At 56.1% G+C, this 24,508-nt stretch overlaps 2 protein-coding genes across 7 annotated transcripts; one reads left to right on the top strand and one right to left on the bottom strand.

Moving 5' to 3' along the window:
- Window positions 1–1,303: 1,303 nt before the first annotated feature.
- Window positions 1,304–20,419, top strand: STX1B (syntaxin 1B). The gene is made up of 10 exons (XM_004268709.4): window positions 1,304–1,555; window positions 10,287–10,361; window positions 10,553–10,652; window positions 10,741–10,815; window positions 13,312–13,385; window positions 13,791–13,899; window positions 14,093–14,166; window positions 16,310–16,447; window positions 16,549–16,659; window positions 16,916–20,419. Exons 1-10 carry the CDS (start codon window positions 1,526–1,528, stop codon window positions 16,994–16,996), a joined length of 867 nt encoding a protein of 288 aa, XP_004268757.1. The 5' UTR covers window positions 1,304–1,525; the 3' UTR covers window positions 16,997–20,419.
- A 109-nt stretch (window positions 20,420–20,528) lies between these two features.
- On the bottom strand, window positions 20,529–24,245 carry HSD3B7 (hydroxy-delta-5-steroid dehydrogenase, 3 beta- and steroid delta-isomerase 7). Of its 6 annotated transcripts, none has more exons than XM_004268708.4 (7): window positions 24,136–24,237; window positions 23,595–23,766; window positions 23,217–23,372; window positions 22,810–22,918; window positions 22,633–22,732; window positions 22,118–22,280; window positions 20,529–21,587 (listed from the first exon to the last, which is right to left on the bottom strand). In XM_004268708.4, exons 2-7 carry the CDS (start codon window positions 23,758–23,760, stop codon window positions 21,172–21,174), a joined length of 1,110 nt encoding a protein of 369 aa, XP_004268756.3. In that variant the 5' UTR covers window positions 23,761–23,766; window positions 24,136–24,237; the 3' UTR covers window positions 20,529–21,171. The 6 variants fall into 6 exon arrangements, with proteins under 6 accessions (XP_004268756.3, XP_049555470.1, XP_049555468.1 ...); XM_033426197.2 differs by having other exon boundaries at window positions 20,988–21,587; window positions 23,595–23,762; window positions 24,136–24,245; XM_033426195.2 differs by having other exon boundaries at window positions 20,988–21,587; window positions 23,595–23,781; window positions 24,136–24,224.
- Window positions 24,246–24,508: the final 263 nt, after the last annotated feature.

The following is a 24,508-nucleotide window of genomic DNA, read 5'->3' as shown; positions in this document are numbered from 1 at the left end:
TGCCACGGAGCGGCTGGGCCCGTGAGCCATGGCCGCTGAGCCTGCGCGTCTGGAGCCTGTGCTCCGCAACGGGAGAGGCCACAACAGTGAGAGGCCCGTGTACCGCAAAAAAAAAAAAAAGAAAGAAAAGAAAAGAAACTGGGAGGGGGGCCCGGAAACCCTGCTGCTGCGGGGATGTGGAAGAAAGCGGGGGTGGGCGGTCTGGAAGGAGGCTGGGAAACAACATCCAGAGTTTGGAGGGGGAGGCGTGGGAGGCAGGAGGCAGGTGGGAGCCAAGATGGGAAGGATTTCAAGAAGAGAGGGGTCATCAGTGTCGAATATCCTCCGATCACGATCACGGAGGATAAGGCCTGGCAAGTGGTCCATGGATTCAGCATAGAGGACGTCACTGGGTAACTTGGCAGAAGCAGGTTCAAGGCCTGTTAGAGGCCAAAGCCCCATTGCAGGGGTAGAGGACTTGATGTGACATTAAGACGTGGAGATGGGAAGAGGTGAGGCAGGCATTAAGGAGAGGGATGCAGGGTACTTGGACCCTCGGGGGGACCAGAACTCCTCTCCCAATAAGGACAAGTTTTGTTTTGACAGAGCCATCTAAAGATAGGCCAGGAGGTCCCCGGAGGTGGTGAGCACCCTGTCCCTGGAGGTAGACAAGCAGAGCTCTGTGACCCACACTGTCCGGGGACTCTCACACTTAGAGTGGGGAAGGCTGTGCAAAAAAACAAGCCCCATGTCCTTCTCAGCTAGGCTTGGCCGATTCCTTGCATCACAGAAGCCACCTAGAGGGTCACTCTTGCTATTTCTAGTGTCCAGAGAGCCTCCCGCAGGGACACACACACAGAGGTGGTCGTGCACAGATTCACACAGATGCTCCCAAACACAAACTATAAAATCTATCTATATCTCCTGGTGTAAAGGGATCCACAGCTCCTCTCCCCAGGCTATTCCCTTAATTCATTCCCTTACCCCTTCTTTCTGCCATTCCCCCGTCACCCCCGTCCCACAGCAGCATCCCTGTGCCTCCTGCCACATCTCCTCCGTCTCTCCGCATCTCTCCCTCCTTCTGTGGCTCTGCCCTTCCCCACCCCCCTCTAGGCCTCTCCAGTCTCCCTCCCTCCTGGGTCCCCCTCCCCGGACTACAACCCCCAGGCGCCCCCAGCCCCGGGCGCTGCGCATGCCCCCTGCTCCCCGCCCCCTCCCGGTTCCCCCCTCCCTCCCTTCCTCCTTACCTCCCTCCTCCCCCCTCCCCCGCGCTTCAGCTCCCGCATCCCTCCATCCAAGCCTGTGCCGCAGCCGCATCGCCACCGCATACCCGGCAGAGCCGAGCCAGGCCCAGGCCCCTGCCCCTGCCCGGCCCTCAGCCCGCCGCCCCTCAGCCCGCCCCCGCCCGCGGGCCCCCCTACAGCGGCCTCGGCGCCCCCCCGCCGGCGCCCCCAGACTCAGGACTCCAGCACCGAGGCAGGAGGCAGGGAGCAGAAGCAGAGGCAGGAGAACGAGGAGGAGGAGGAGGAGGAGGAGCCGTCGCAGGATGAAGGATCGGACTCAGGAGCTGCGGAGTGTGAGCTTGGGGGTGGGGAAAATGGGGGGGCGGGACCCCAGTATTTGGGGAGCGCGTGGGGGTGGAGTGGGGGAGGTGCTGGGACGTGGGGGCAGATGATGAGACTGGAGGTTGGTGGCAGGGGCACCCCAATATGTGAAGGCACCTGATGTCTCCAATGAACCTGCATTTTAGGGACAGTGGCTAGAAGGGGTTGGAGGCCATTAAGACACAAGGGGGCAGGAGAGGTCTCAGGGGCCCTGGACACCCTACATTCCCAGGAGGACCCTGGGGTCTAATCTGGGGATGGAAAAGAGTGAGTGTGGGAGAGAATTGGAGGGTGCTGTCATCCGCTGGGCAGATTTGCTGAATTAGAAGGATGTGGGCAGTTCCTGGGCCAGGCTGAGCCCAGCGAGACCCAGATATGGGGGCTGCTGTGGGGAAGGACACACGTTGGGACTGACTGAGATGCCAGCACCTGGCAGTGAATGAAGCGTGTGTGTGTGTGTGTGTGTGTGTGTGTGTGTGTGTGTTGCTCTCCGTGGGGAGGGGGGCACCTCTCAGAGACAAGGAGGGAAGGGGTGGCCTCAGGAGATAGCCAGAGGGCCGGGGCCTGAGATAGGGTGACCCCAGAGGTGGGAGAGGGGGTTGCAGGGGAGACCGGGAGGAGGTTCCACGCACAGGGCCATGGAATTGGGCTGTATGACGGGGATCAGGCTCCACTGGGGAGAACTGGGGCATCCTAAGCTGACAGGGGCGGGCTGGCGTGGGCCTCTGGTCTGCAGGCCTGAAAAGGCCCAGCTCCAGGAGTCGGGCCAGGCAGTTAGCTGTGTTTGGGTGACGGGGGAGGAGGGTGGCACTGGTGTCTGCAGTGAAGGCTGCCATTTGGAGGGGCTGGGGAGTGGGGGCTTGTTAAGAGTGGCTTCTGGGCCTGGGGGGATGCGGTGGGGTGGAGGGTTGTAGAAATGACCTGGGGCCCCGAGGAGGCAGAGCTGACAGCCTGCTGTGGGGTTATGTTAATAAAGTACTAGACCCAACTGATGTAGCCTGACACACTTCACCAGGAGCCTATTGGTTATTACCCTGGGGTTGTTATCCCATTTGACAGATGAGGAGATTGAGGTTCAGCAATGGGCAGGAACTTGCCCAAGGTCACCAAGCAAGTGGCTGGGAACATCAGACAGGAATCTGGGTTTCCCGTCTGCAAAGTTGATAATGCGTCTCTGCTTTTTTAGCCTTTGAAAGAGAAGTCTCAATACTGGGGGTAAAAAGCTCTGTCTTTGGAGAGCCCCCTGGATTTGGGGGTGGGGAACCTGCTCACAGAAAGACAAGAGGAAGGGGCTTAGAGGCAAGTGACTGTTGTCTCTGGGAGAGGTGGGTTGGCAGGTGGGAAGGAAGGAGGAACTGGTGGTTGGGGGAGGGAATTTTGAAGGTTTATTTTTTTAAATTAAACTTTGAGTGAATATACGCTTAGGCATCAGGAAAATGACGGTGATAAAAATAACCAACACTCATGTGCCAGACAGTTCTAAGTGTTTTATACATACTCATTTCGATCCTCACAGCAACCATAGGAGACTGGTACTAGTATTATCCCATTTTATAGATAAGAAAACCGAGGCCCAGAGAGGTTAAGTAACTTGACCAAAGTCACACAGCTAATTAAAGGCAAGCAGGCAGGCTGACTCCAGTGTTGGTGCTCTTGACTCCCTTTCTGTCCCCGTTTTCATCCAAAGCAGGTTGCCATCCATAATCTCATTAGGCCCTCACCTGGTAAGGTAGGGAGACTGGGCAACTACTTCATTTTATAGTGAAGGAAACTGAGGCCCAGTGGTTGAAACTTGCCCAAGGTCACACAGCTAGCAAGTGAGTAGTCCGGATTTGAACCCAGATCCACTGCAGCCAAGACTATGCCATGACTCCAAAATCCCAAGAAATGGAAAGTGGGTCAGGGTGAGGTGGTGGTGGAATTGTGGTGTGATTAGAGAGAGGGGGAGGGAAAAGGTGAAGACAGGGGTGCAGGGAAGGCAGGGGATGGGAGTTCTCATCTGAGTGGATCAGGGACCCCCTGCCCAGAGGGGAGGAATCCTGTCTGCTGGGGCTGCTGGGGGCAGCAGATGGGGGAGGTGGGAGGTGGGGTAGAGGGGCAGAGGGGGCTGAGTGAATGCTGATGGCTCTGGTGTTAGTCATGGCTTAGGGAAACTGGAGATTTGGGAGGGCATGTGTGGGGCGGAAAAAAAGCTTCCAGATACAGGGAGTACGGGGGTCTCCCTGCCAGAGTTGAGAATGAGGAGGCTGGGAGGCAGGAGAGCCTAGGGAGGGTGTGGGAGGCCTGGGAAAGGGGTCTCTGAGAAGCTGAGAGGGATGGAAAGGCAGTGATGGGCGGGGATGTCAGCCCAGGGGGCCTGATTGTCTTTTTTCAACAGTACTTTGAGTTCCCGAGGGGTTCTCACATCTGTTCATCACATAGCTGTCAAGGGCACAGATATGGGAGTCAGACTGTCTGGGTTCAAATCCTAGCTTTGCTACTTCCTGTGTGACCTTGGGTAAGTTGCTTAACCTCTCTGGTCCTCACTTTCTTCATGTGTGAATTGGGAGTAATAACGGGACCTGCTTCAGACGGCTGTCCTGAGGATTGAAATTATGCTGGAAGCACCTAGAAGGAGGCCTCGTGCTCAGCATTGCTCCATGAGTGTTTGTTATTCCACAGCTGACTCATTTATTTCTCTTGAGTCTCACATCAGCCCCCTGAGATGGGCAAGATGGGACCCCTAATTTATTGGAGTAAATTGAGGGCCACAACGGTAACCTGACTTGCCCAAGGTCATACAGCTGTTAATGGTGGAGCCAGCGTTGAACCAGGGTTTTCTGTTTCCAGTTCACCAGGCACCTTTGGTCAGCAACTGGGAGGCACTGGGCTGGAGTGGAGGCTGCGACGGGGAGTCAGTTGGCTGGATGGGTGTCCCAGGGTCCAAGAAATGGGTCCAGGGATGGGGCTGAAGAGGAGAGCAAGGGAGCAAGTGAGGTGGAGAGGAAGGTTGCGGGGAGAGAGAAGCCGCAAGGGGACGCGTTGTGGGCCGGAGCCTGAGAGGCAGCTGTGGAGTGGGAAGGCGGGGGTGGGGGTGGATGGGAGACTGGGAAGTGGGTAGGGGGAGACCTGAGGTGAGGGAGGCTGGAATTTGAGGGCGGCTGTTCTAGGACAAGTCATGCACCCTGAGGGCAGGGACTGGGTCCCAGGTGTAGCCCTCAGGTATGGGATAGGCACAATAGGCGCTTTAGAAATGCAGACCTGAAGCAGAAGGAAAGGGCGGCCTCATGTTTGAGGAGAGCAGGCACGGACCAGGAGAGCCCTGGGTGATGGGTTGGTATCCCCCAGCTGTGTGGGGCTTGTTTCTGCCATTCAGACACATCACGTTCCCCCTGCTTGAGGGCCTTTGCACTTGCTGGTGCCTCTGAATGCTGTTCTCTCTGCCTGGACACTGTTCCCTCTGCCTTGAATTCTGTGTGCTCCAGATTGTGGTGCAGTTAACTCCTCAGGCCTTAGCTCAGATGTCAAGGCCCTCCCGAAAGGCCCTCCCTGATGCCCATTTCTCTCTATCACACCTCCCGCTTTATCTCCCTCTTGCTAGGTAGCACCATCTGAAATTGTCTTGTTCATTTTCCATTGTCTGTCTCCCTCCGCTGGAATGTCAGCTCCTTGGAGGCAGGACCCCTTCCTGTCTTGTTCACCATTGTATTCTCCGCAGCACCCAGAAGAGAACTGGACACTGATCAGAGATATTTGTCAGATGACTGAAGGGCTCAGTGGAGCAGAGGGAGGGTGAGGAAGGGAGTCGGTCGGGGAAGGCAGGGAGGGCGGAGGAGAGAGGTTGGGATGGGAGGATTGGGCTGGATGCTGGGAGTGCGCAGAGGCCTGGGTCAGGGAGACAGATGGACAGAAGCAGGGGGTGCGGTGGAGAGAGGCTGCTGCCTCTAGATCAAAGGATGCTCATGCCCCTGAGAAGCAGGTGTCAGCACGTGTGTGTTGTATGCGTGGGCATGCATATGTATTTACACACACACACACACACACACACATACTCTGTGACTTTTTTTTTTTTTTTGGCCGCACCACGCGGCATGCTGGGATCTTAGTTCCCCTACCAGGGATCAAACCTGCAGACCCTGCATTGGAAGCATGGATTCCCAACCACTGGACTGCCAGGGAAGTCCCCACTCTGACTTTTCTATCACCCAATTCCAGTCTCTTTCCACCTCTGTTTTAGTCACCCTCTCGTTTGTCTCTGTTGACTTCCTGGCCCACGTTGTCCCACTGCCTCCATCCACGCATCTGTCTATGTTGTCTCCCCGCCACTGACACTCTTATGAAGACCTCAGGTGTCTCTGATGGGGAAGGACTGAAGCTAGAGGCTTGGATCTGATGCCCCCTGTCCTCAAGGCGGTTCCAGAAGGTGCCCAGGGCCTCCACGGTCTCCCATTTCATCCTCCCGAGCGCTTGAGGAGCTGGCAATCCGTAAAGAGCAGCGTGCCTGGGTTCCAATCCAGCGCCATTGTGTCAGCACCCCATCAGCTGTATGATCAGAGGCAAATTACTTAATCTCTCTCTGCCTCATCCATCAGATGGGAATAAGAAGAGTGTCTACTTCATGGAGTGAGTGGCTGTAAGGATTAAACGAGAAATGCAAAGCACTTGTAACAGAGCCCGACGCATGGTAATTGCTACCTACTTGTTGGGTATATATGATTCTTACTTTCTTCATTTCGCACAGGAGGAAACTGAGGCTTGAACAGTCCATATAGTAGATGGGAGCACATTTGGTCATCTTTTCTGAGGTAGTCTCATTTGCCCTCAGCCTGTTTTCTTTTAGTCTGGCCAGCTTCTTCCAGAAATGGAGGCCGTGCTCATTATGAAACACACACCTCAGAGCAGGGAGGGCCCACGCATTTCACAGATAAGCCGGGGCCCAGAGAGGGTCTGAGAGTCACACAGCAAGTCAAATGGAGGCTACAACAGCTGGCTTCCTGTCTGGGCTCTTCCTTGCAGCTTGGCACGTCTTACTGGTTTTCTGTCCCAGCCACAGGAGTTCAGTGGTACTGAGGACACAGCAGAGCAGACTCTTTAGGGGCCAGGAAGGAATAGAGAGACAGAAGGGAAAGAGCCTGAGGTTTAGCACCAGGACAATTCAGGTCCCACCTCTGGCCTTATTTCCTGTGAAGCCTTAGGCAGGGTCAGACAACCTCTCTGAGGCGGTTTCCTCATCTGTAACATAGGGGAGGCAGTGGGTAACAGCCAAGCCTCCCTGAGCACTTATTCTCTCAGGCAGCATCAGGCATTTTTACTGCCTCGTCTCACTGGCTCCTTCTGCCCACCATTTAGGGAGGACTTTCTCGCCATTCAGCAAATGCAGAGACTGAAACTCAGAGGGAAGAAGGCGTGTGGCCTTCCAGCTGCTGACCTGGGCAAGCTCGTTAGCCTCTCTGTGACTCAGTTTCCCTATCTATAAAAGGCAGCTATTGTAAGAATGAAATGGATAAATAAACGCAGTATGCTTTAGAACGGTGCCCAGCATGTTATCAAATGCTGTGTAAATGTTTTCCACAATTATAGTTATGTTGACCAATGGTCCTTACAGAGTTTTAATGAAGATTTAAATGAGATAACAAGAATGCAAGACCTAGGCCAAAGGTGCTATCACACGCTAGTATTTTGCTAGGTTTTCGGGGCGCAGAGCCTCGCCCAGATTGTGCCTTGTCAGGAGGGGACCTGAGAAGGGAAATCTCTGGTGGCAGAGTGGCCAGTAGGAGGCAGCCTGGTCTCAAGCCTCAGAAGGAACTATGGGAGGGACTTCCCTGGTGGTCCAGTGGTTAAGACTCCACGCTCCCAATGCAGGGGACACAGGTTTGTCCCTGGTCAGGGAACTAAGATCCCGCATGCTGCACAGTGAGGCCAAAGAGGAAAAAAAAAAAAAAGAAAGAAAGAAAGAAAGGAGGGGCTATGGGAGGAGGCATGTCTTAGATGTCTCTGGTTTCCTGGCCCCTTTCAGCCTGGGTGCCCTTGAGCAAGTCCATTTCCTCTTCCCCCTCAGACCTCCTGTTCCCCTCATCTTGAAATGGGGACAGCTTTTCTCGAGGGCTATGGTAGTGAGGATCAGAAGAGATTATAGATGTAAAAGTGTCTGTCAACTGGAGAGGACTTTAGCTGTCAGCTGTCTGTAATTATTACACCAACTAAGTCATCCTTGGGCACTCTACCTTTCCTCCTCTCTCAAGGGCAAGTAAACAGGCAGCCAGGGACACCCCAGGGCAGAATCAGGGACCTGGCCCTGGGAACCAAAGGAGAGAGGGAGAGAAATGAGACTTGAGGAAGTCTAAAGTCAGTCTGGGGAGGGGAAAGAGAGAACAGGAAAGTTCCCAGATACCTGGGCCAGCGAGAGGCCTCATGACCTGTGGGCAGCCAAGCTGAGGGCCAAGTGCTTGAAGGCAGAGAAGGGACAGAGGCGGCGGTGGTGGTGTGGGTGGGTAAATCCCTTGTGTGTCTCTGAGCCCTGGGGGGTGGAGGGCTGAGCAGCTGCAGCTTGGCTCTAGGGGAAGGGGAATCTCGTGAGGCAACTGGCTTTTTGAGGATAGAACATCATGGGAGGCCGGTGGGTCCTCAGAGATGAGCCAAGCATCCCAGAGCCTCATGGAGCCAAGGTCTATTGGTGTGGTTCCAGGTCAGGTGGAAGCTTGAGAAGCCAGAAGTCCCATCAGGGTCTCCAAGCCCCACCTGGTACCATCCCTCCTTCTGGGGGCAGCTCAAATGGAGGCTAGAACAGCTGGCTTCCTGTCTGGGCTCTTCCTTGCAGCCTGGCATGTCTTACTGGTGGGCAGAGAAAGAAGAGCCTCCCTTTCCTGGGAGATATTTGGAGCTTAAATGGAAGTGCTGAAGGTATTCCCCAACATGGCGAGGGGAGGATCCCTGGGGACCATCTGAGCTGGGCTTGGGTGGGAAGCTGGGGTACCTTCGAGAGGGTCCAGCTGGACGTCTCTGTGCTCACGGTTCCTCGGGGTGCTGTCGGGCCTCTCTGATTCCAAGTTCACTTGGCTGTCTAGATCACATCTAGGTCCCATCTGGCCCAGTCTAGGTTCGATCTGAGCTGTCTGCCATCAGTCTGCGCGGAGTCTGGTTCGGTCTGAGCTGTCTGGTTTCTGTCAGGTCCTGTCTGCGATCTGCTCGGACCCTGTCGAGGCCCTGTGCAAGCTCTTCTCTTTAGATCCCAAATGGCGATACCCCCCACTAGACGCTGTGCGGATCCCATCTTGATTTCATTCAGGCTCTGGTCATGAGATTCTGTCTGAGTTTTGGCTCGGTTTTTTCTGGAAATCAGGGTGAACTGTTTTGTTTGTTTGTTTGCGGTATGCTGGCCTCTCACTGTTGTGGCCTCTCCCGTTGCGGAGCACAGGCTCCGGACACGCAGGCTCAGCGGCCATGGCTCACGGGCACAGCCGCTCCGCGGCATGCGGGATTCTCCCGGACCAGGGCACGAACCCGTGTCCCCTGCGTCGGCAGGCGGACTCTCAACCACTGCGCCACCAGGGAAGCCCAGGGTGAACTGTTTTAAGTTTCCGTGGAGGCTGATTAGGGCCCCAGATGTAATTAAGCTTGATGGGCTCAGCTTTTGCCCTCAGACTTCTGTCCCGAGCAGAGTCTTGAGACTGGAGTTTGGAGCACTGGGGAGCCCTTCCTAACCCCCTTTCCTCCTTCCCAGCTCTGAGTGAGTGTGCAGACCGGATGCTCAGAGAGGCTGGGAGAAGAGCCCCAGAGGGCCCTCCCGAATGTCCCTGGGGGCAGAGGGCCCGCTGCACGTCTGTGTGTCCACATGTGTCGGCAGGCAGCTTTGCTGTGGGTCTGTGTGGGTGTCAGTGGGCCTATTTCTGTGTGCCTTGTGTGTCAGCCCTTCTGTCTATGTCACTGACCTGTCTGGTGGCGGCAGTGGCAGTGTGGGTGGGTAAATCCCTTGTGTCTCTGAGCCCTGGGGGTGGAGGGCTGAGCAGCTGCAGGTTGCAACTGGGAAATCCAAGCAAGTGAGAATAGGTGGGTGTGAAGTTGGAAGAGGCTGGATGAAAGCAAGTGAATACACGGAGGAGAGTGGGGGGAGGGGAAGAGAGTGGGTGGGAGGAGGGAGGTCGGGATGCTGACTGTGTCTCTCATCCAGCCCTCCCCTGGCCGACTGCTTGCTTAACTCGGCGCCTGCCGCTGGCAGTGAAGTGACCTTGCATAGGGGACTAGGGGACGTGGCTGGTCGCGTTGGAGGCTGGAGGGGAAGAGAAGGGAGCAAATTGAAGCCTGGCAGGAGCGGCTGGTGGGATGGTGGGGGGGGGGGTCAGGCTCCTGGGACGCTATTCCAGACCCCTTCTCGCAGCCCAGAGCCAATTACCGCAAGGCTGACATTTAGCTGCTTGTTACAATATCGAAATACTTCCATACTGGTTGGTTAAAGCATCTGTCCAGAGCGCCACCCGCCTCCAGGGTGACTGCGCTCACAGGACCACGTCTACCCTCGAAACGGTGCCTTTGGCTAACTCCCTCCAAGGCGTCCTTTGGGCTGTCAGGTACCCGGCCTCCGGGACTCTGTGCCACAAGACACCCAGGATTCGTTGTGACTGCTTGGTGCCCCGGCCCCCTGCATGTGACCCTTCCCAGGACCCCCGCTCTGAGCCCAGAGCTGAGAGCATCGGGATTGCACACAGACTGCCTTTCTTTGCCTCCCAGGCGAAAGACAGCGATGATGAGGAGGAGGTGGTCCATGTGGACCGGGACCACTTCATGGATGAGTTCTTTGAACAGGTAACAGAACCTGGCCCCCAGCCAACAGCTTCCTTCTCCCCGGCCCCCACCCTGCTCTCTACTCCTCCATCCCCTTGGCCTTTTACCAACCCCTCTGGGTCTGGCCCGTTTCCCTGAACCCTGACTGAGCCCCCTGAATCCCTTTGTCTGGCCCGACGACTTGGCTGGGTATAGCCGATTTGCTGCCCCAGGTGGAAGAGATCCGGGGCTGCATTGAGAAGCTGTCAGAGGATGTGGAACAAGTGAAAAAACAGCATAGTGCCATCCTGGCCGCCCCCAACCCGGATGAGAGTAAGTGCTGCTGCCGGGTGGCTGGGGTCTGCGGGCAGGAGTCTGGGGTCCCACCCAGACATCTCACCCGCCCGTCCCCTCCCCTCAGAGACCAAACAGGAGCTGGAGGACCTCACTGCAGACATCAAGAAGACGGCCAACAAGGTTCGATCCAAGTTGAAAGGTGAGGAATGCCATCCCCTGCCTAAGCAGGAAAAAAACTCTGCCCTCCATTGGACTAAACAGGCCTCTCTGTGAGGAGTGTCTACAGACTTCCAGGAGCCAGATTCTTAAACACTGAGAAAGCATAAAACCCGAGATTTCCCAACTTGCTCCAGATGCCTTGGAGAAAGATATAGACATGACAGGGAAATGACAGAGAGGAGGCTTTCTGTCCAAATTGCATCTGAGCTCTGCTGGTTCCATCAGCAGGAAGGTCCACCAGGAAAATACAGTCTTCCAGGTGGGTTTAATTTCACGAAGGCCTCATTTCTCCAGAACAGTTGCCGGACATAGCGCTAAGCACCCAGTAGGTGGGCTCAGCAAATGCTTCTGAATTGGTATCCTTAGCGCAGGACAGATTGGACTGTGTGGCTGACATCAGGGGCTGGCAAACTTTCAGGAGGGACTTGCCAAATGCTCATGTATTCACTCTAATTTAAGGACTTGGGTGCTGGTAATAACCACCTTCCCCCAAATCACTGTGGGTTGGGAACCTCCTTGTCTGCTGGTGCCAGGGGAATAGCAGTGTTACCATGATGCTAATTTGTATGCTCATGGTAATTCAGCATCAGAAAACATTTGCCGAGCACCTTGAGGCACATTGCTGGGCTTTGGGGGAAAGGAGTCATGTCAGATGCCTGGCCCTGAGCACAATGACCTTGGTCCAGAGAGATGAGGACAGGGACTCCGTGCTCTCCTGGACTCAACAGGAGGCCATATGTGAGCCTCCAGTGCTGATCTGTAAGCCCTTTGCACTCAAGAGAGCGTGCTAGAAAGCAAAATGATCCAAACTGGGAGCACACTGATTGCAAATCCAGACAGAGGGAGCCCACTTCCATCACCAGCTCATTCTGGACAAGTACCCTACCCTCAGTTCCTCATCAGTACAGTAAGAACTACTAAAGCAATTTCAAAGCTAGATGTTTTTGTTGTTGTTGTTTGTTTTTGTTTTTTGGTAGCAAAATCTTTTTTTCCCAAGTGAAATCTTACCCTAAATTCCAATACATACAACACATAAAAGTCAAGCTGTTCTGGATGACCTGGGGTTGGGAGACCCAGAGCCCTACCTGCCTAGCCTCCTCATCACTCCCAGGAACAGACCCCTCTGAGGTTCCTTCTCAGAAGCAGGGTTCCGTGGGACACAAGTTTAAAAATCCCTGGGCTCAGCAATTTCTTTGAGCCCATTGAGCTCTGACATTAACACTCTTTATAAGACCATGAGGAGGGCTGTATGGTTTAGGAGTTCAGGAATAGACCAAGAAAGAAGCTAGGAAAAGTGGCAGTGGCTCAGAGGAGCTGACCCTCCAGAGCTCCAGAAAAAGAGAGATCATCTTCTCCATCTTTCTCCAGCTCTGTGGTGGCATGAGCTCCGGCATTGCGTGTGACCTTGAATGAGTTGTTTTCTCTATTTCAACCTCAGTTTCTAGTCTGAAACCTGGACTGAACTCCCAGGATTACTGTAAGAAGTCAATAAGATCCTGTAAAGGATCCTTTCCTCCTGGGCTTGGCCCCAGCCCCAAGTCTGACAACAGGGTCCCAGTCTGAGCCAGAGATTCCAACATTCCTGGGTGTGTGTTTCTGGACTTTTCCCATAACAGCTGGGCCAGAGCTGTCACTCAGTCCCTGTCCCGCCATCGCTGGTGGGGGAGCGTTGGGGTGCCACCCAGCACCGTACCTCCACCGCTGCCAGGAACGGAGAAGCAATGTTCTCGGGAGTGGCCCGGAGGCTCTTCCAGGTCTGAGAGGGCCTGGTGATTCATCCCTGCTGCATTTTCCGAGCACAGTAGATCTTACCCTCAAGCTCTTTTTTAGAAAATCTAAATAAGTGTGGGGAGTGCATGATCTAGAAGCAGTAATCCCAGTTAATCTGTGTGCTTTTCCAGAACATCCTTTAGAAGTGGGGATTCCTGCGACAGGGATCACTTTGTAAGGCGGGGGGAGCTATTTTCTCTGTTGGAACATCCATCCACTTACCCTAGAATTTTCCAAGGAAAGGGCAGCCACTGGAACCTGACCCACTTGAAAGTGCTTGCCCTCCACCAGATAAATCCCAGGGTGGGTTCCTGACCCTTTTCTGAGGCTGCAAAAAGCAGAGAGTTCTCCCACCCCCCATACAGGGGATGTGGACTGGGGGGCTGGGCAGGAGTTACAGCTGTGGGACTTTCCAAGACGCAATCCTTCCACCAGAACAAATAGCCCCCTTCTGTCTGGTGACCGACTGACCCTCGATATCCCCTCCTACCTGGTTTCCAGGCCCCCTCAAACATTGGTCCCTTTATCCGCTGGCCTCCTGCCTCCCCACCCTAGACTCTTTACTGTCTGCCCTCGCCTGGGTATGACATCCGTTCACGGGCCTGGGGGGCCTGGCTCGGGGTGTCCACTCTTCATATGCCCCAGACCCCCGCCCCACATGCGCCGGGTCTCTCGCCCTCCCGTCACTGCGTCCTCTCTCCCGCAGCGATCGAGCAAAGCATTGAACAGGAGGAGGGGCTGAATCGTTCCTCTGCGGACCTGCGCATCCGCAAGACCCAGGTAGGAGGCAGCGGCCAGGCACGGTCAGGGTCGGGGCCGGGACCAAACCGCACTGGACCGGACAGGGGAGGGGCCCAGGCTGGAGCCCTGCCTGTTGGGCGTGGGCGGGCCAGAGCAGGCACTAGCGTGGGGCGTGGCCAAGGGGGAGCCTGGGCAGGGGCGGGGCTTGGGGCGGGACTACAGCGGAGGTCGGAACCCGGCTACATCTCAGTGCCCTAGCCCGGCCTTGGCTGGCTTGGGCGTAGGATGGGGGTGCTGGGGTATGGGACTGCACACTTGCGAGGGCTTGGGGTCGTGGCATGAGCTGAAGAAGGGGCCGTAGGCTAACTCAGCCCCTCCCGCCCACTCCATCCCTCCACGGTCTCTGCTCCCTGCCTCCTGATGTGTCTGTACCCCCCACCACAGCACTCCACACTCTCCCGGAAGTTCGTGGAGGTAATGACTGAATATAACGCGACCCAGTCCAAGTACCGCGACCGCTGCAAGGACCGGATCCAGAGGCAGCTGGAGATCAGTGCGTGTGACATCTCCCCCCCGCAAACTCCCCAGACCTGACCCATACTCCTTCCAGGCCCTTCCCCTCCGTGGAGGGGACTCGTGGCCTGAGGCCGGATGGGAGGGTGGGCTCCCGGGTCCCTACCACATCCCACCACCTCAGGTGTCCAGGCTGGCCCAGTCGCTGAGCAGCGAGTCGTTTCTCCCCACAGCTGGAAGGACCACGACCAACGAAGAACTGGAAGACATGCTGGAGAGTGGGAAGTTGGCCATCTTCACTGACGATGTGAGCCCCGCGTGGGGGTGGGGTCTGTTTTTGGAAAGCATTCGCCTTTCCTTCCCAAGCGTAGGCTGAACTCAAGGTCCTAAGTCCGCCGTGAAATAACAAGCATCGGGAAGTCTGAACCTGGAACTGGGGAATTCCATGGGGGCAGAGCAGGAAGTACCCTCATAAAAATGGCAATCAGTAAGGTGCCAGGCACCGTTCTAAGCATTGAATGTATTTACATTTACCTACTAAACTCATTTAATCCTCACCACAAGCCTCTGAGGGAGTCGTGTTTCACAGATGAGGTAATCTGATCCAGAAAGGTTAAATGACTTGCCGAGGTCACACAGCTACAGGCAGAGCAAGGATCTGAATCCGCAGTCAGGACTCTTCAGTGCTAAGATACACTTCTCCCTAGTGATGCGGGTCATTTCACCAAGTGACTAATTTGCCTACATTTTGAAGGTTTTCTAAAACATCAGTTTCAGTTTTGCTGAAGTTTGGCACACTGCCCTGCGCTTGTCATCTTATATGTGAAAGAGATGGGCTTTCCCCAACTGTAGTTCTTCTTTCTCTTTCTTGACTTTCGCCCTGGCTGACAGGTTCTATCTCCCTTTCAGCTTCTGGTGGCAGAATGACTCTGGTTTAGGTTTCTAGACCAGCGTTAAAGTACATTCAATGACCGTCTAGCAGTTTTCAGCAAATTGCTATTTAGAGAATTGATCTTTGTTAAATTAGCTTTGAGCAAATTGATAATGGGCCAGTTAGCCCGGAGCCCTCCCAAACAGCTCTGCCCAGGCTGTCAGTCTGTCTGAGAGTGGAGGGAAACCTGGTGAGGGGTTCTAAGGGGATAGAGCTGATCCCTGCCAGTTAACCCACCATCATTACGATGCAGGGTGGTCGGTACATTGCCTGAGGGCTGAACAAGATGCAGACAGGCCCTAAGGTAGTAGTTAACTTCTAGGGTCGGGAAAGGCTTCCTGGGGGAGGTGGCATTGAGTTGTGTGCCTTAAGAGACAGGGAGCATTTGGACACGGGGAGATGGGCAAAGGACATTCCAGAAAAAGGGGACAGACTGAACAAACAGAGAGAGTGGACCACTTGCCAAAGAGCCATTGGATGATTGGGGCTCTTAGGATTTGGGGAGATGAGGACGGAAAGGGAGATGGGGCCTCGACTGCTAAGGAGATGAGGACAGAAAGGGAGATGGGGCCTCGACTGCTAAGGAGATGAAGACAGAAAGGGAGACGGGGCCTCGACTGCTAAGGAGATGAGGATGGAAAGGGAGACGGGGCCTCGACTGCTAAGGAGATGAGGACGGAAAGGGAGACGGGGCCTCGACTGCTAAGGAGATGAGGACGGAAAGGGAGATGGGCCTCGACTGCTAAGGAGATGAGGATGGAAAGGGAGACGGGGCCTCGACTGCTAAGGTGAAGGTGTGGAGCCTGTGGGTGGTGGGAAGCCTCGGAGGGCTTTAGAGCAGAAGAGTGTCTGGATGTGGTCTAAACAGTGAGTGGTTTGGAAGGTGAGTGGTCTGGCTTCCGTGGGGAGGAGACATATCTGACTATGGGTTAGAGTCTCTCCCACTGACTCTTGAGGGCTGCAGAGCATTTCCTTATTATTTCTCCCCCGGCCCATATCATGGGGGCTCCAGGACACACTGCCTTCTCATCTGGGCCTCCTTTTCTGCTTCCACTCTCTGCTGTGTCCCCTTCCATTATCCTTTCTGCCTTTGACCAGACGGTGGCCCCCAATCCTGACAGGGGTCCAGGACCCCTGTCTCCCTTCCCAGGGCCTCCCTGGTGTGTGTGATAGAGACAGCCCTGGGCTGAGATGGCGGGCTCAGGGCAAGTTTTCCTTCTTGTAATTTAACAGATGTCTCTTTAGTGCTTCCTGTGTGCCAGGTACTATTCTAATTGATACACACATAGTCATTCACTTAATCTTCGCACAACCTTGTGAGGTGTGAAGTATCTGCATTTTCTAGGTGGGGAAACTGAGGCCTGAAGAGGTTAAACAATTTGCCCATGGTTACAGCTAGTAAACGCCAGCCAGGTTCGAACCCAGACGCTCTGGCTGCAGAATCCAAGCTCTTCCGGGAGTGAAGGGTGGTCTGCAGCTCTCCTCCCTCTTCCCCCCTGCCCCTCCCCTTTCACCCTAGATCAAAATGGACTCACAGATGACAAAGCAGGCACTGAATGAAATCGAGACAAGGCACAACGAGATCATCAAACTGGAAACCAGCATCCGTGAGCTGCACGACATGTTTGTGGACATGGCCATGCTTGTGGAGAGCCAGGTACTGCCTCTGCCACAGGCCTCGGGGAACCTCACCCGGGTCCCCGGGATCCCCTCTTCCAGCCCAGCTCCCACCCCATCCTATGCATGTATCCTCTGCAGGGCGAAATGATTGACCGCATTGAGTACAACGTGGAACATTCCGTGGACTACGTGGAGCGAGCCGTGTCTGACACCAAGAAAGCTGTGAAATATCAGAGCAAGGCCCGGAGGGTGAGCCGGGGCAGGTGGGCCTGTGGAGCAGGTGGGCTGGAGCCGAGCGGGCGGGGCTGGGCTCAGGCCAGGGCTGAGGTGAGTGATGAAATCCCGCGAGAGGCCTTATCTCTGGTTCTGACCTCTTCCTTTTTCTGTTTTCTCTCCCCTCTTCTTTTTCCTCACACCCTCCTCCCCATCTGTCTGTCGGTTTGTGTGTCTCTTTACCTCTCTGTCTCTCTGTCTCCTCCCTCCCTCTCGCCCTTCCTGCCTGCAGAAGAAAATCATGATCATCATTTGCTGTGTGGTGCTGGGGGTGGTCTTGGCGTCATCCATTGGGGGGACGCTGGGCTTGTAGGCCCCCCACCCCTGTCCCTCCCAGACCCTTCCCCACCACATCGGGAGCAATACCCCCACCACCCCTTCACTCCATCCCCTGCTCCAGGCTCACCCTCAAGACAGACCCGGGCAGCACCCGCAACCTTTACCGCCTGTCAGACCCTGGAGTCCCTGGACCTCCCCCCCGCCATGGACCACCCCCCGCCCCCGCACGTAGATAGCAGCAGGCGTGATTACACGTGCACACCAACATGCATGCCGCCGGCACATGCTCGAGACGTGTGGACTCCCCAGCGTGTGTGTGTGTACGTGTGTAGATGTGTGTAGAAGCACCGAATCGCCCTCTCTGCCCCCACCTCAAGTCTGTGTGTCGTCTGAGCTTTCCCCCTTCCCCTGGGTTGTTGTGTAGACTGTGGCTGGGTGTGACACAGCAGCCATCAAGCCCCACTCTTCTGTCTTCTGTGAATAGGGGTGTGTGTGTGTGTCTGTGTGTGTGTGTGTCTGTGTGTGTGTGGCGCCACAGATCCGTGGACACACAGTTTGCCTACATGGAATTTTGTGTTTGAGTGTTTAAATCCAATGTAACAGCACCTCCTCCACTGACACCCCCCCTCCCCCATGTCTGCTACAGATGGGGCAGGTTGTGAGTGTGCAGAGGCTCACACTAACATTCCCAGAGGATCCAGGCACAATACACACACAGGCCATGGCAGACACCCCAGCGTGATGTTGAGCAAACCCTCCTGGCTTAGTCACCCCGGGACTGACATGTCCTGGGGAACATGTGTGTGTGTGTGGAGTTCAGTCGAGGCGAGTGGAAGAATACACGTGTCAATAACCTAGCTTGGCCTGTATATCCATGTGCATTTCCCCCAATAGGTGATGTGAGGGACGTGTGTGTGTGTGTGTGTGTGTGTGTGTGTGTGTCTAGGATGTGCCTGAAGTGTCAGTAGGTCTTCTCCTGAGACAGAGCCCTCCACATTTTGCACTGGACATCTGTTTTGGGTGGGCACAGAAATCTATATTTCTACGCTATCTAGAGTACGCCTGTGCGAGTGTGTGTGTATGTGTGTGTGTGTGTGTGTGTGTAGAGGATTTCTACGTAGTGTGTTTCTATCCCCCTGTGTATTATACACACACGTTTACCTTCAAGGACCTGTGCCCCATCCAGGTTTGTCTATCCAGATTATTTGCCCCCTCCCTTTCTCCCCAGAGCTGCTGGCCGCTATCTGGTGTGGCCACACACTGCTACATCAACGTTGTTCAACTGCAGCTTCCTGCCCTGCGTGGTTGGATCCCCTGTGCATACATGCCCACGTGCTTATCTTTCTCGGTCAGATAGGCCTGTACATGTGGAAGCTGGGACACCTCAGTGTGCTCCCACCCGCCCCGGCAGATGAGGCCACACCCAGGCACACACATGCACACAGGAGCCGGCGTATGCTGACGCTGGCGCTGGCACGGTGCCTGTTCAGGCGGGCACTCGTTTGCACATGAATGCCTCCCTATTGATGGGAAGGGCTATTGATGGGAAACATTACTGATCACGGGAATGTCAAGGGCTATTGATGGAAGGGCTATTGATGGGAAGGGCTATTGATGGGAAACATTACTGATCACGGGAATGTCAAGGGCTGCCCCAGGCTCTCAGAAATAACCTTCTTGAGCACTAACCTCAGAACTGAGAGGCCAGCGATGGTCCCCACCACCCCATCTGATGCTCTGGCCTTTGCCTCAGGAACCTTGGATTTAGGGAACTGTTTATTTCCGACGTACTGGAGTGGTCTAAGTCCTGGGGCCCATGCCCTGGACACATGTCCTGCTGAAATGTCACCAATATCTGTTCCCCTGCAGGCTGAGACTGAGGGTGGGACACGGGCCTGAGTTTCTGACGGTGAGGAAGAGGCCAGCTCCTCCCTTGCTGCGTAGACAACATATGCATCAGTGGGTTTGTGCGATGGGTGGCAGGTGGGAGGTATGTGGGCAAAGGACAGTGTTAGAAGCCTCCCACTCCACTGGCCCAGGAACACAGACCCACATATACAGGATTGAACACACAAGTACAGAAATGCGCCCTGCCTTGGGGTCCGACATCCGTGTGCACAGGGTGGACTTTGGTGTGTGTGCAGATCGTTTCCTGGAGTCCCTCTTCATGTGAAGCGTGTATGTGTGAGAGAGAGACAGTGCAGATGTGACCTTCTGGAACATAGTACCCCACTCCCACCTCAGCTCAGATAGCCAACCTCTTCCCTACCTGGCTGGGCCCTGCCTGTGTGTGGCCAATATATATATATACATATATATACATATATATATATATATATGTACGTAAACCCCAAGGTGGGCTGTCCGTTCCCACAGTGCCCTTTGTCAGGACGGGAAGTTTGCCCCCGTATCTGACTGCAGCCCTCCTGCTCCCACTCAGGCTTCTTTGGGGACATCAGAGCAGGCCCCAGCACCCCCCACCCCAGCCTTTTTCCTTCCTGTGGTCCAGCCAGGATACCCTTTCATACCAGGCGTTTCTGGAATTCCCACAGCCTTGGGGCCACAAGGAGAAGGGTGGAGCCATGGCTGGAGTGATGCAACCGCCTCATTGACTGGTATTAGGCCCGTAGCTGCCCATCTCTGGGCCTCAGATGGACCAGAGCATCCCTGAGGGTCTGTTCTGCCCCAGCTTCTCTAAGTCCCACACATCACATGATGTGTTTGCTTGTTGGCTGCTGTATCTGTATGTGTCCTGGAATGTTGTCTGGGGGCTGGTATCTTTTGCATGTTCTCAGACAAGTGTGTGCTGCCCGCCCGCCAAGCACCTACAACCATCAAGCCCCTGTGTGCCCCGTGGGTGGTCCCGGACCTGGCCAGGGCTCGCTGCTTCCCCTCCCCCTTTCTCCCTCCCCCTGCCTCTCACGAAGCACACTGCGTGTCCGTCCCATGTGCCTGTGGGTTGATGTGCGCTCTTGCCACGCCTCGAGCGTGCGTACATGATGTGTTCTATGCATTCACCCTGCCCCATTCCCAGCCTGCCCCGCAGAGGACAAGATGGGTGGCCCCCGGCTCCCTCCTCCCCCACCCCGCCTGCTGTGCAGCCGTGTGCGTTGGCGTTTCTGTGTCGCTGGCGTGTCACGTGATATAGCCGTGTTTGCTGACATGAGCCCCTGCCCCTTCTGTTTCTCCGTTGGTTTCTAGAGCTCTTTCCCTCTCCTCCCCAGAGGGAACAGGACTCCTGGGGCCTGGCTGGGGGCCAGAGCCAGGCCACCCTCTCCTGTTAGCCCTCAGAGTCCCATTTCTCTCTATTGGTGACCAAGTTGCAAATGGATAAAACACAGGAAAATTCTGCCCCCCTCCCAGCCCTGCATGTCCTGTCCCCAGAGCCCCTCACCCCCACCCCGGGCCGGGTCGGGCCCCGTGGGACGGGAGAAATAGCAACCAATCCAACAGCGGGCGTGCTGTGTGCTCACTTCCTTCTGTCCCCACACGGGACGGGCGCCGTGGGGAGTGGGAGACATGGTGGGAGGCGGGTGTGGGAGCTGGACAGGTGGATGGACACAGGCTCGGAGAAGGAGCTTTAATCCAGGGCTTGGACTGGTACAGCATTACTGGGGCATCCTCAGGCAGAGATCAAACAGTGCTGCAGGAACTGATTTGGGTAGAGGGGTGGCAAGAGGTGAAAATACACAGATTTCCTCAGCCTTCGTTGAAGAGAATAAAAAAAGATAAATGTCCAAGGGTAATAAATGTTTTAAAATAATGGGACTATGAACCCCAAGGAGGGACAAAGGTGGTGGGAGGAGCCAGAAAGCATCTTCACTCTGAACCCGGGTCTGAGGATCACACCTGGATATCCGAGGTCCAGCACGAGGCCCTGTGGAACTTCTACCCACTTCCTGCTTGAAAAGCCAGAAATGGGATGGGACCGTGGAGAACGTCAGGGGAGTCAGACCCTCGCCAACCAGCCGTCAGGCCTGGGTTGAGAGTGAAGACACACTTGCTCCAAAACCCTGCCCTAGAACTGAGGGGTATTAGGACACAGGCTCAAGGCTCATGAATTACAATGTGGAGAGCTCTAGGACAGCCAGTCTGGCACCAGACCCCTCCTCCTCCGGCTCTAGAATGTAGCCCGCCCTCCCCACCAGGGTCTGAGGGCTCTGGACCTGGATGGCTGTGCCATGCTGGCCTCCAGGCCCAGCTCCACCATCACTGGGCTGAGCCCTCCACGGCCTGCACCCAGCGGATGGTGCGGGTCCTGCTCTCCTCCCAGGAGAACAGGGGCTCATAGCCAAAATGGCGCCGAGCCTTGTCGGTGCTGACGGTGAAGGTGGTGTTGGCCATAGCCAGTGTGTAGGGGTTGAGCAGGGGCGCATAGAGCAGCAGCGGCCGCAGCAGCCACTGCAGCAGGACATTGAGGGCAGCCAGAAACAGCAGCAGCCAGTAGGGCAACAGTGGGCGGGTGCCCACCAGCCGGAGTCCACAGGGGCCCAGGAACTCCATGTTGAAGTCCTCATAGCTCTTGTAGGGTGAGTTGTCATAGCAGAAGTACACCTGGCCACCCATGAGTGCAGCTCGGTGCTGGAGCTCCCGGGCCACCAGCACGTGCATCCAGGCCACGTTACCTGTGGGTAGTGGGGGAGAGGGGGTGCCGAGGAGAGAACCGGGGGTGGATATGTCCTTGAATGCCCTTGCAACCATGTAGATACTGCTCTATTCTGGGCCAGGGCATGGACAAGCCACCCCGTCCTTGGGCCCACGTAGATGCTGCCCACATAACTACGGCCCTGCTGAAGGCTGCTTCTTCCAGGCCCCTGTAGCAATTTACTCTCCCAGGCCAGCCTATATGGTTGCTACTCCTTCTTCTGTTAGTCCTGGGTAGATGCTCCCCCTCTCCTCTCCCGGGAAGATGCTGCTCACAAAACTGCAACCCCTTCCTCAGCCTATGACATGGTATCGATCTCAGCCTTCCCAACTGGCATGGACACTGTTTTGTCTGTGGCCCCTGCAGACGATGCCCACATATCATAGTCTGCTCTGGCCCATGTATAGACCATCCTTTTTTAGCCAGAGTATAGAACACCCCCTTGCCCCAGTACCATGTGGGTCCTGCCCTGTTTTTTTAGCCTCCCCCAACGCCTAGCCCGGGCCTCACCCACGTAGACCCGGCCATGCTCCACAGAGGCTGGAATGGCCCGGAAGAGCCGACCCCCCAGGCGCAGGCCCTGGTGGTAGAAGTCCCTCATGATCTGGTGGCCTTCGCCGTAGATACCGGTGGGACGCAGGGCACATGTCACGAGGGGCAACCCCCCGAGGACCTGGGGGCAAAAGGCAGGCACTGCTAAGACCTAGGACCTGGTGGTTTGCCCTCTGCCCTGATCTCCTCAAGCTGGAGATGGAAGGAATCCAGGGCAGGATGCAAAGGAGCCCACAGTAAGAAATGAACAAACAAAAAACCAGGGGCTGCCCTGGTGGTCCAGTGGTTAAGACTCTGCCCTTCCACCGCAGGGGGCTGGGGTTCGATTCCCTGGTGGGGGAACTAAGATCCCGCATGCCGTGCAGTGCGGCCAAAAGAGGAAAAAAAAAGAGGAGCCCACAGGCCCTGGCTCTGCCTCTGCCTGGCAGCCCTTTCCGCCCCCGTCTCCTACATCTCATCTTCTCCAGTCTCACCTTCCTCCCATTGGCTTCCAGGACGAGCTGCTCAGCTAGGGCCTTGCTGCAAGGATAGGGGTGTCTGTGTACTGCTTCGTATGGGGTATTCTCATTGCCCCTAGTCGGGGGAGAGGGAAGATTCTTAATGCTGAGGGGAGATGGGGCCCTTGAAGTATTGGGGGAAGCTCAGCTCACCTGTAAAAGGGCTGGCCTTTGATGTTGGGACCCACAACTTCCATGCTGCTTGTGTAGACCAGGAAGCGTGTTCCAGTCTGCACACACGCCTCAATCACATTCCGCGTGCCTGGGGGAAGGCGGGAGTGTATCCAAGCTGAAGCTTCCTCCCCCTCTGCGTCTTTCCCCTCCCCATCCCAAAGCTGGATGAGGACACGTGCCTTCTTTCCCCAGGCCCAGGGAGAACCGCCGCAGGCCAGTGAGGGCCGGCCTGCCATGACAGGGGCAGAAGTGTCCACAGGACAGATTGTCACAGGAGAATCACAGAGGTCAAGGTCAAAGAGGGGGGCAGGAAACAAGCAACCAAGATCAGGCCATGTGCCAGGGGGTATTGAGGACATTGTCAGAACAGGTAGGGAGCATCTCACCCTGCACATTGACCTCACGGATGGTCTCAGGACTGGTTTTCCCAAACACGTCCACCAGCCCAGCTGTGTGGATGACCACGTGGGCTCCGGCCACAGCTGCTGCCACCTCGTGGGCCTGGGTCACGTCCCCCTGGATGGCAGTCACCTGCACGGGCCCTGAGAGTGGGTAGGGGCAGCCAGAGGCAATGTCAGAGCTGAGGCCGTCAGCCAGCTGCTGGGTTCGGCCCACACCCTTGGGTGCCACACTTTCCCAGTGTGACTCATTCATCCTATCCATTCACACTGGAGAACATAACAGGCATCATCTTTTCCACAAGGAAGGGCGTCCACACCCTCCCCCGCCCCCGCCCCCACCCCCACCCCGTCCCCACCAGTCACCTGTCTTCAGCTCCTCCAGCCAGGGACCCAGGTGTAGGTCAAAGATGCGCAGCTCACGGAGCTGGGGTTCCTGCTGCAGCAGCATGCGGACCACATGTTCTCCCAAGAAGCCACAGCCACCTGTGACCAGGTACACCAGCTTCTGGGCTTGTGCAGAGTCTGCCATGCCTGGCTGGGGAAAGAGACACTGGCGCGCCTGGGTTGAGACACTGCCCCAGCACCAGCAGCCCCGTGACTCCTAGGAGGGGCCCCTGGCTGAGTGGCCTGGAGCAGTGACCCAGAGGCCAGAGCTGTTTCTGGAGGCTGTAGCTGTCGGTGCAGTGGCCAGGCTACCTGCCCTCTGACCCTGCCGGCTGCAGTTACTGAGATAAGGGGGAGGGCTTGGCCTGCAGGAAGGGGTCAGGGTTTGAGGTGGAGGGAGAGGTTCTGGGACAGAAAACGAAGGGTGGTTGGCAGGGAGCTGGGGAGGCAGAGTAGAGGAAGGCGAAGAGAGCTGGGATTGGGGGAAGGGACCCCGGGCCCTGGCATCACCACTGCCTACCTGCAGCCACAGTCCCAGGCCGCCCAAACCGGCCACCGGAGGCCGTCTTCTACAGGCTCCTGGGCCAGCGACACACCGTCCCCTTCCGCTTGCTCCTCCTCCCTCCCGGCCCATTCCAGCAACAGAGACCAGCCCAGCCTCCACCTCTCCGCCCCCGACACTCTTGCCACAGGGCACCCTCTGGTGGCCGCTCCGGGCTGCACTGGCATCTGGTTCCAGCAAAACTTGGGCAAGAGGGGTGGGGGAGCCAGAGCCTGCCGGGTGGGTGCTGAGTAGGGTTTTCAGCCACAGAATAGAGCAGGCAGGGTGACCTCACTCCCGGTGCATGATATCAGCCTTTCCCTCTTGCTGGATTTCCCAGGAGGCCAGAAGC

Source organism: Orcinus orca, chromosome 16, assembly GCF_937001465.1.
Source record: "Orcinus orca chromosome 16, mOrcOrc1.1, whole genome shotgun sequence".
NCBI lineage: Eukaryota > Metazoa > Chordata > Mammalia > Artiodactyla > Delphinidae > Orcinus > Orcinus orca.
Note: the sequence above shows the minus strand (reverse complement) of the source record. Positions and strands in the feature narration are given on the sequence as shown.

Bases quoted from the DNA above. Each gene is read 5' to 3' on its own strand.
- STX1B (XM_004268709.4), top strand. From the start codon at position 1,526: ATGAAGGATCGGACTCAGGAGCTGCGGAGT. The intron at 10,653-10,740 runs GTAAGTGCTGCT...CCCTCCCCTCAG, and splicing joins CGCCCCCAACCCGGATGAGA to AGACCAAACAGGAGCTGGAG. The intron at 16,660-16,915 runs GTGAGCCGGGGC...TCCTGCCTGCAG, and splicing joins ATCAGAGCAAGGCCCGGAGG to AAGAAAATCATGATCATCAT.
- HSD3B7 (XM_033426197.2), bottom strand. From the start codon at position 23,760: ATGGCAGACTCTGCACAAGCCCAGAAGCTGGTGTACCTGGTCACAGGT. The intron at 23,373-23,594 runs GTGACTGGTGGG...ACCCACTCTCAG, and splicing joins GCTGGAGGAGCTGAAGACAG to GGCCCGTGCAGGTGACTGCC. The intron at 22,733-22,809 runs GTGAGCTGAGCT...TCCCCCGACTAG, and splicing joins AAAGGCCAGCCCTTTTACAG to GGGCAATGAGAATACCCCAT.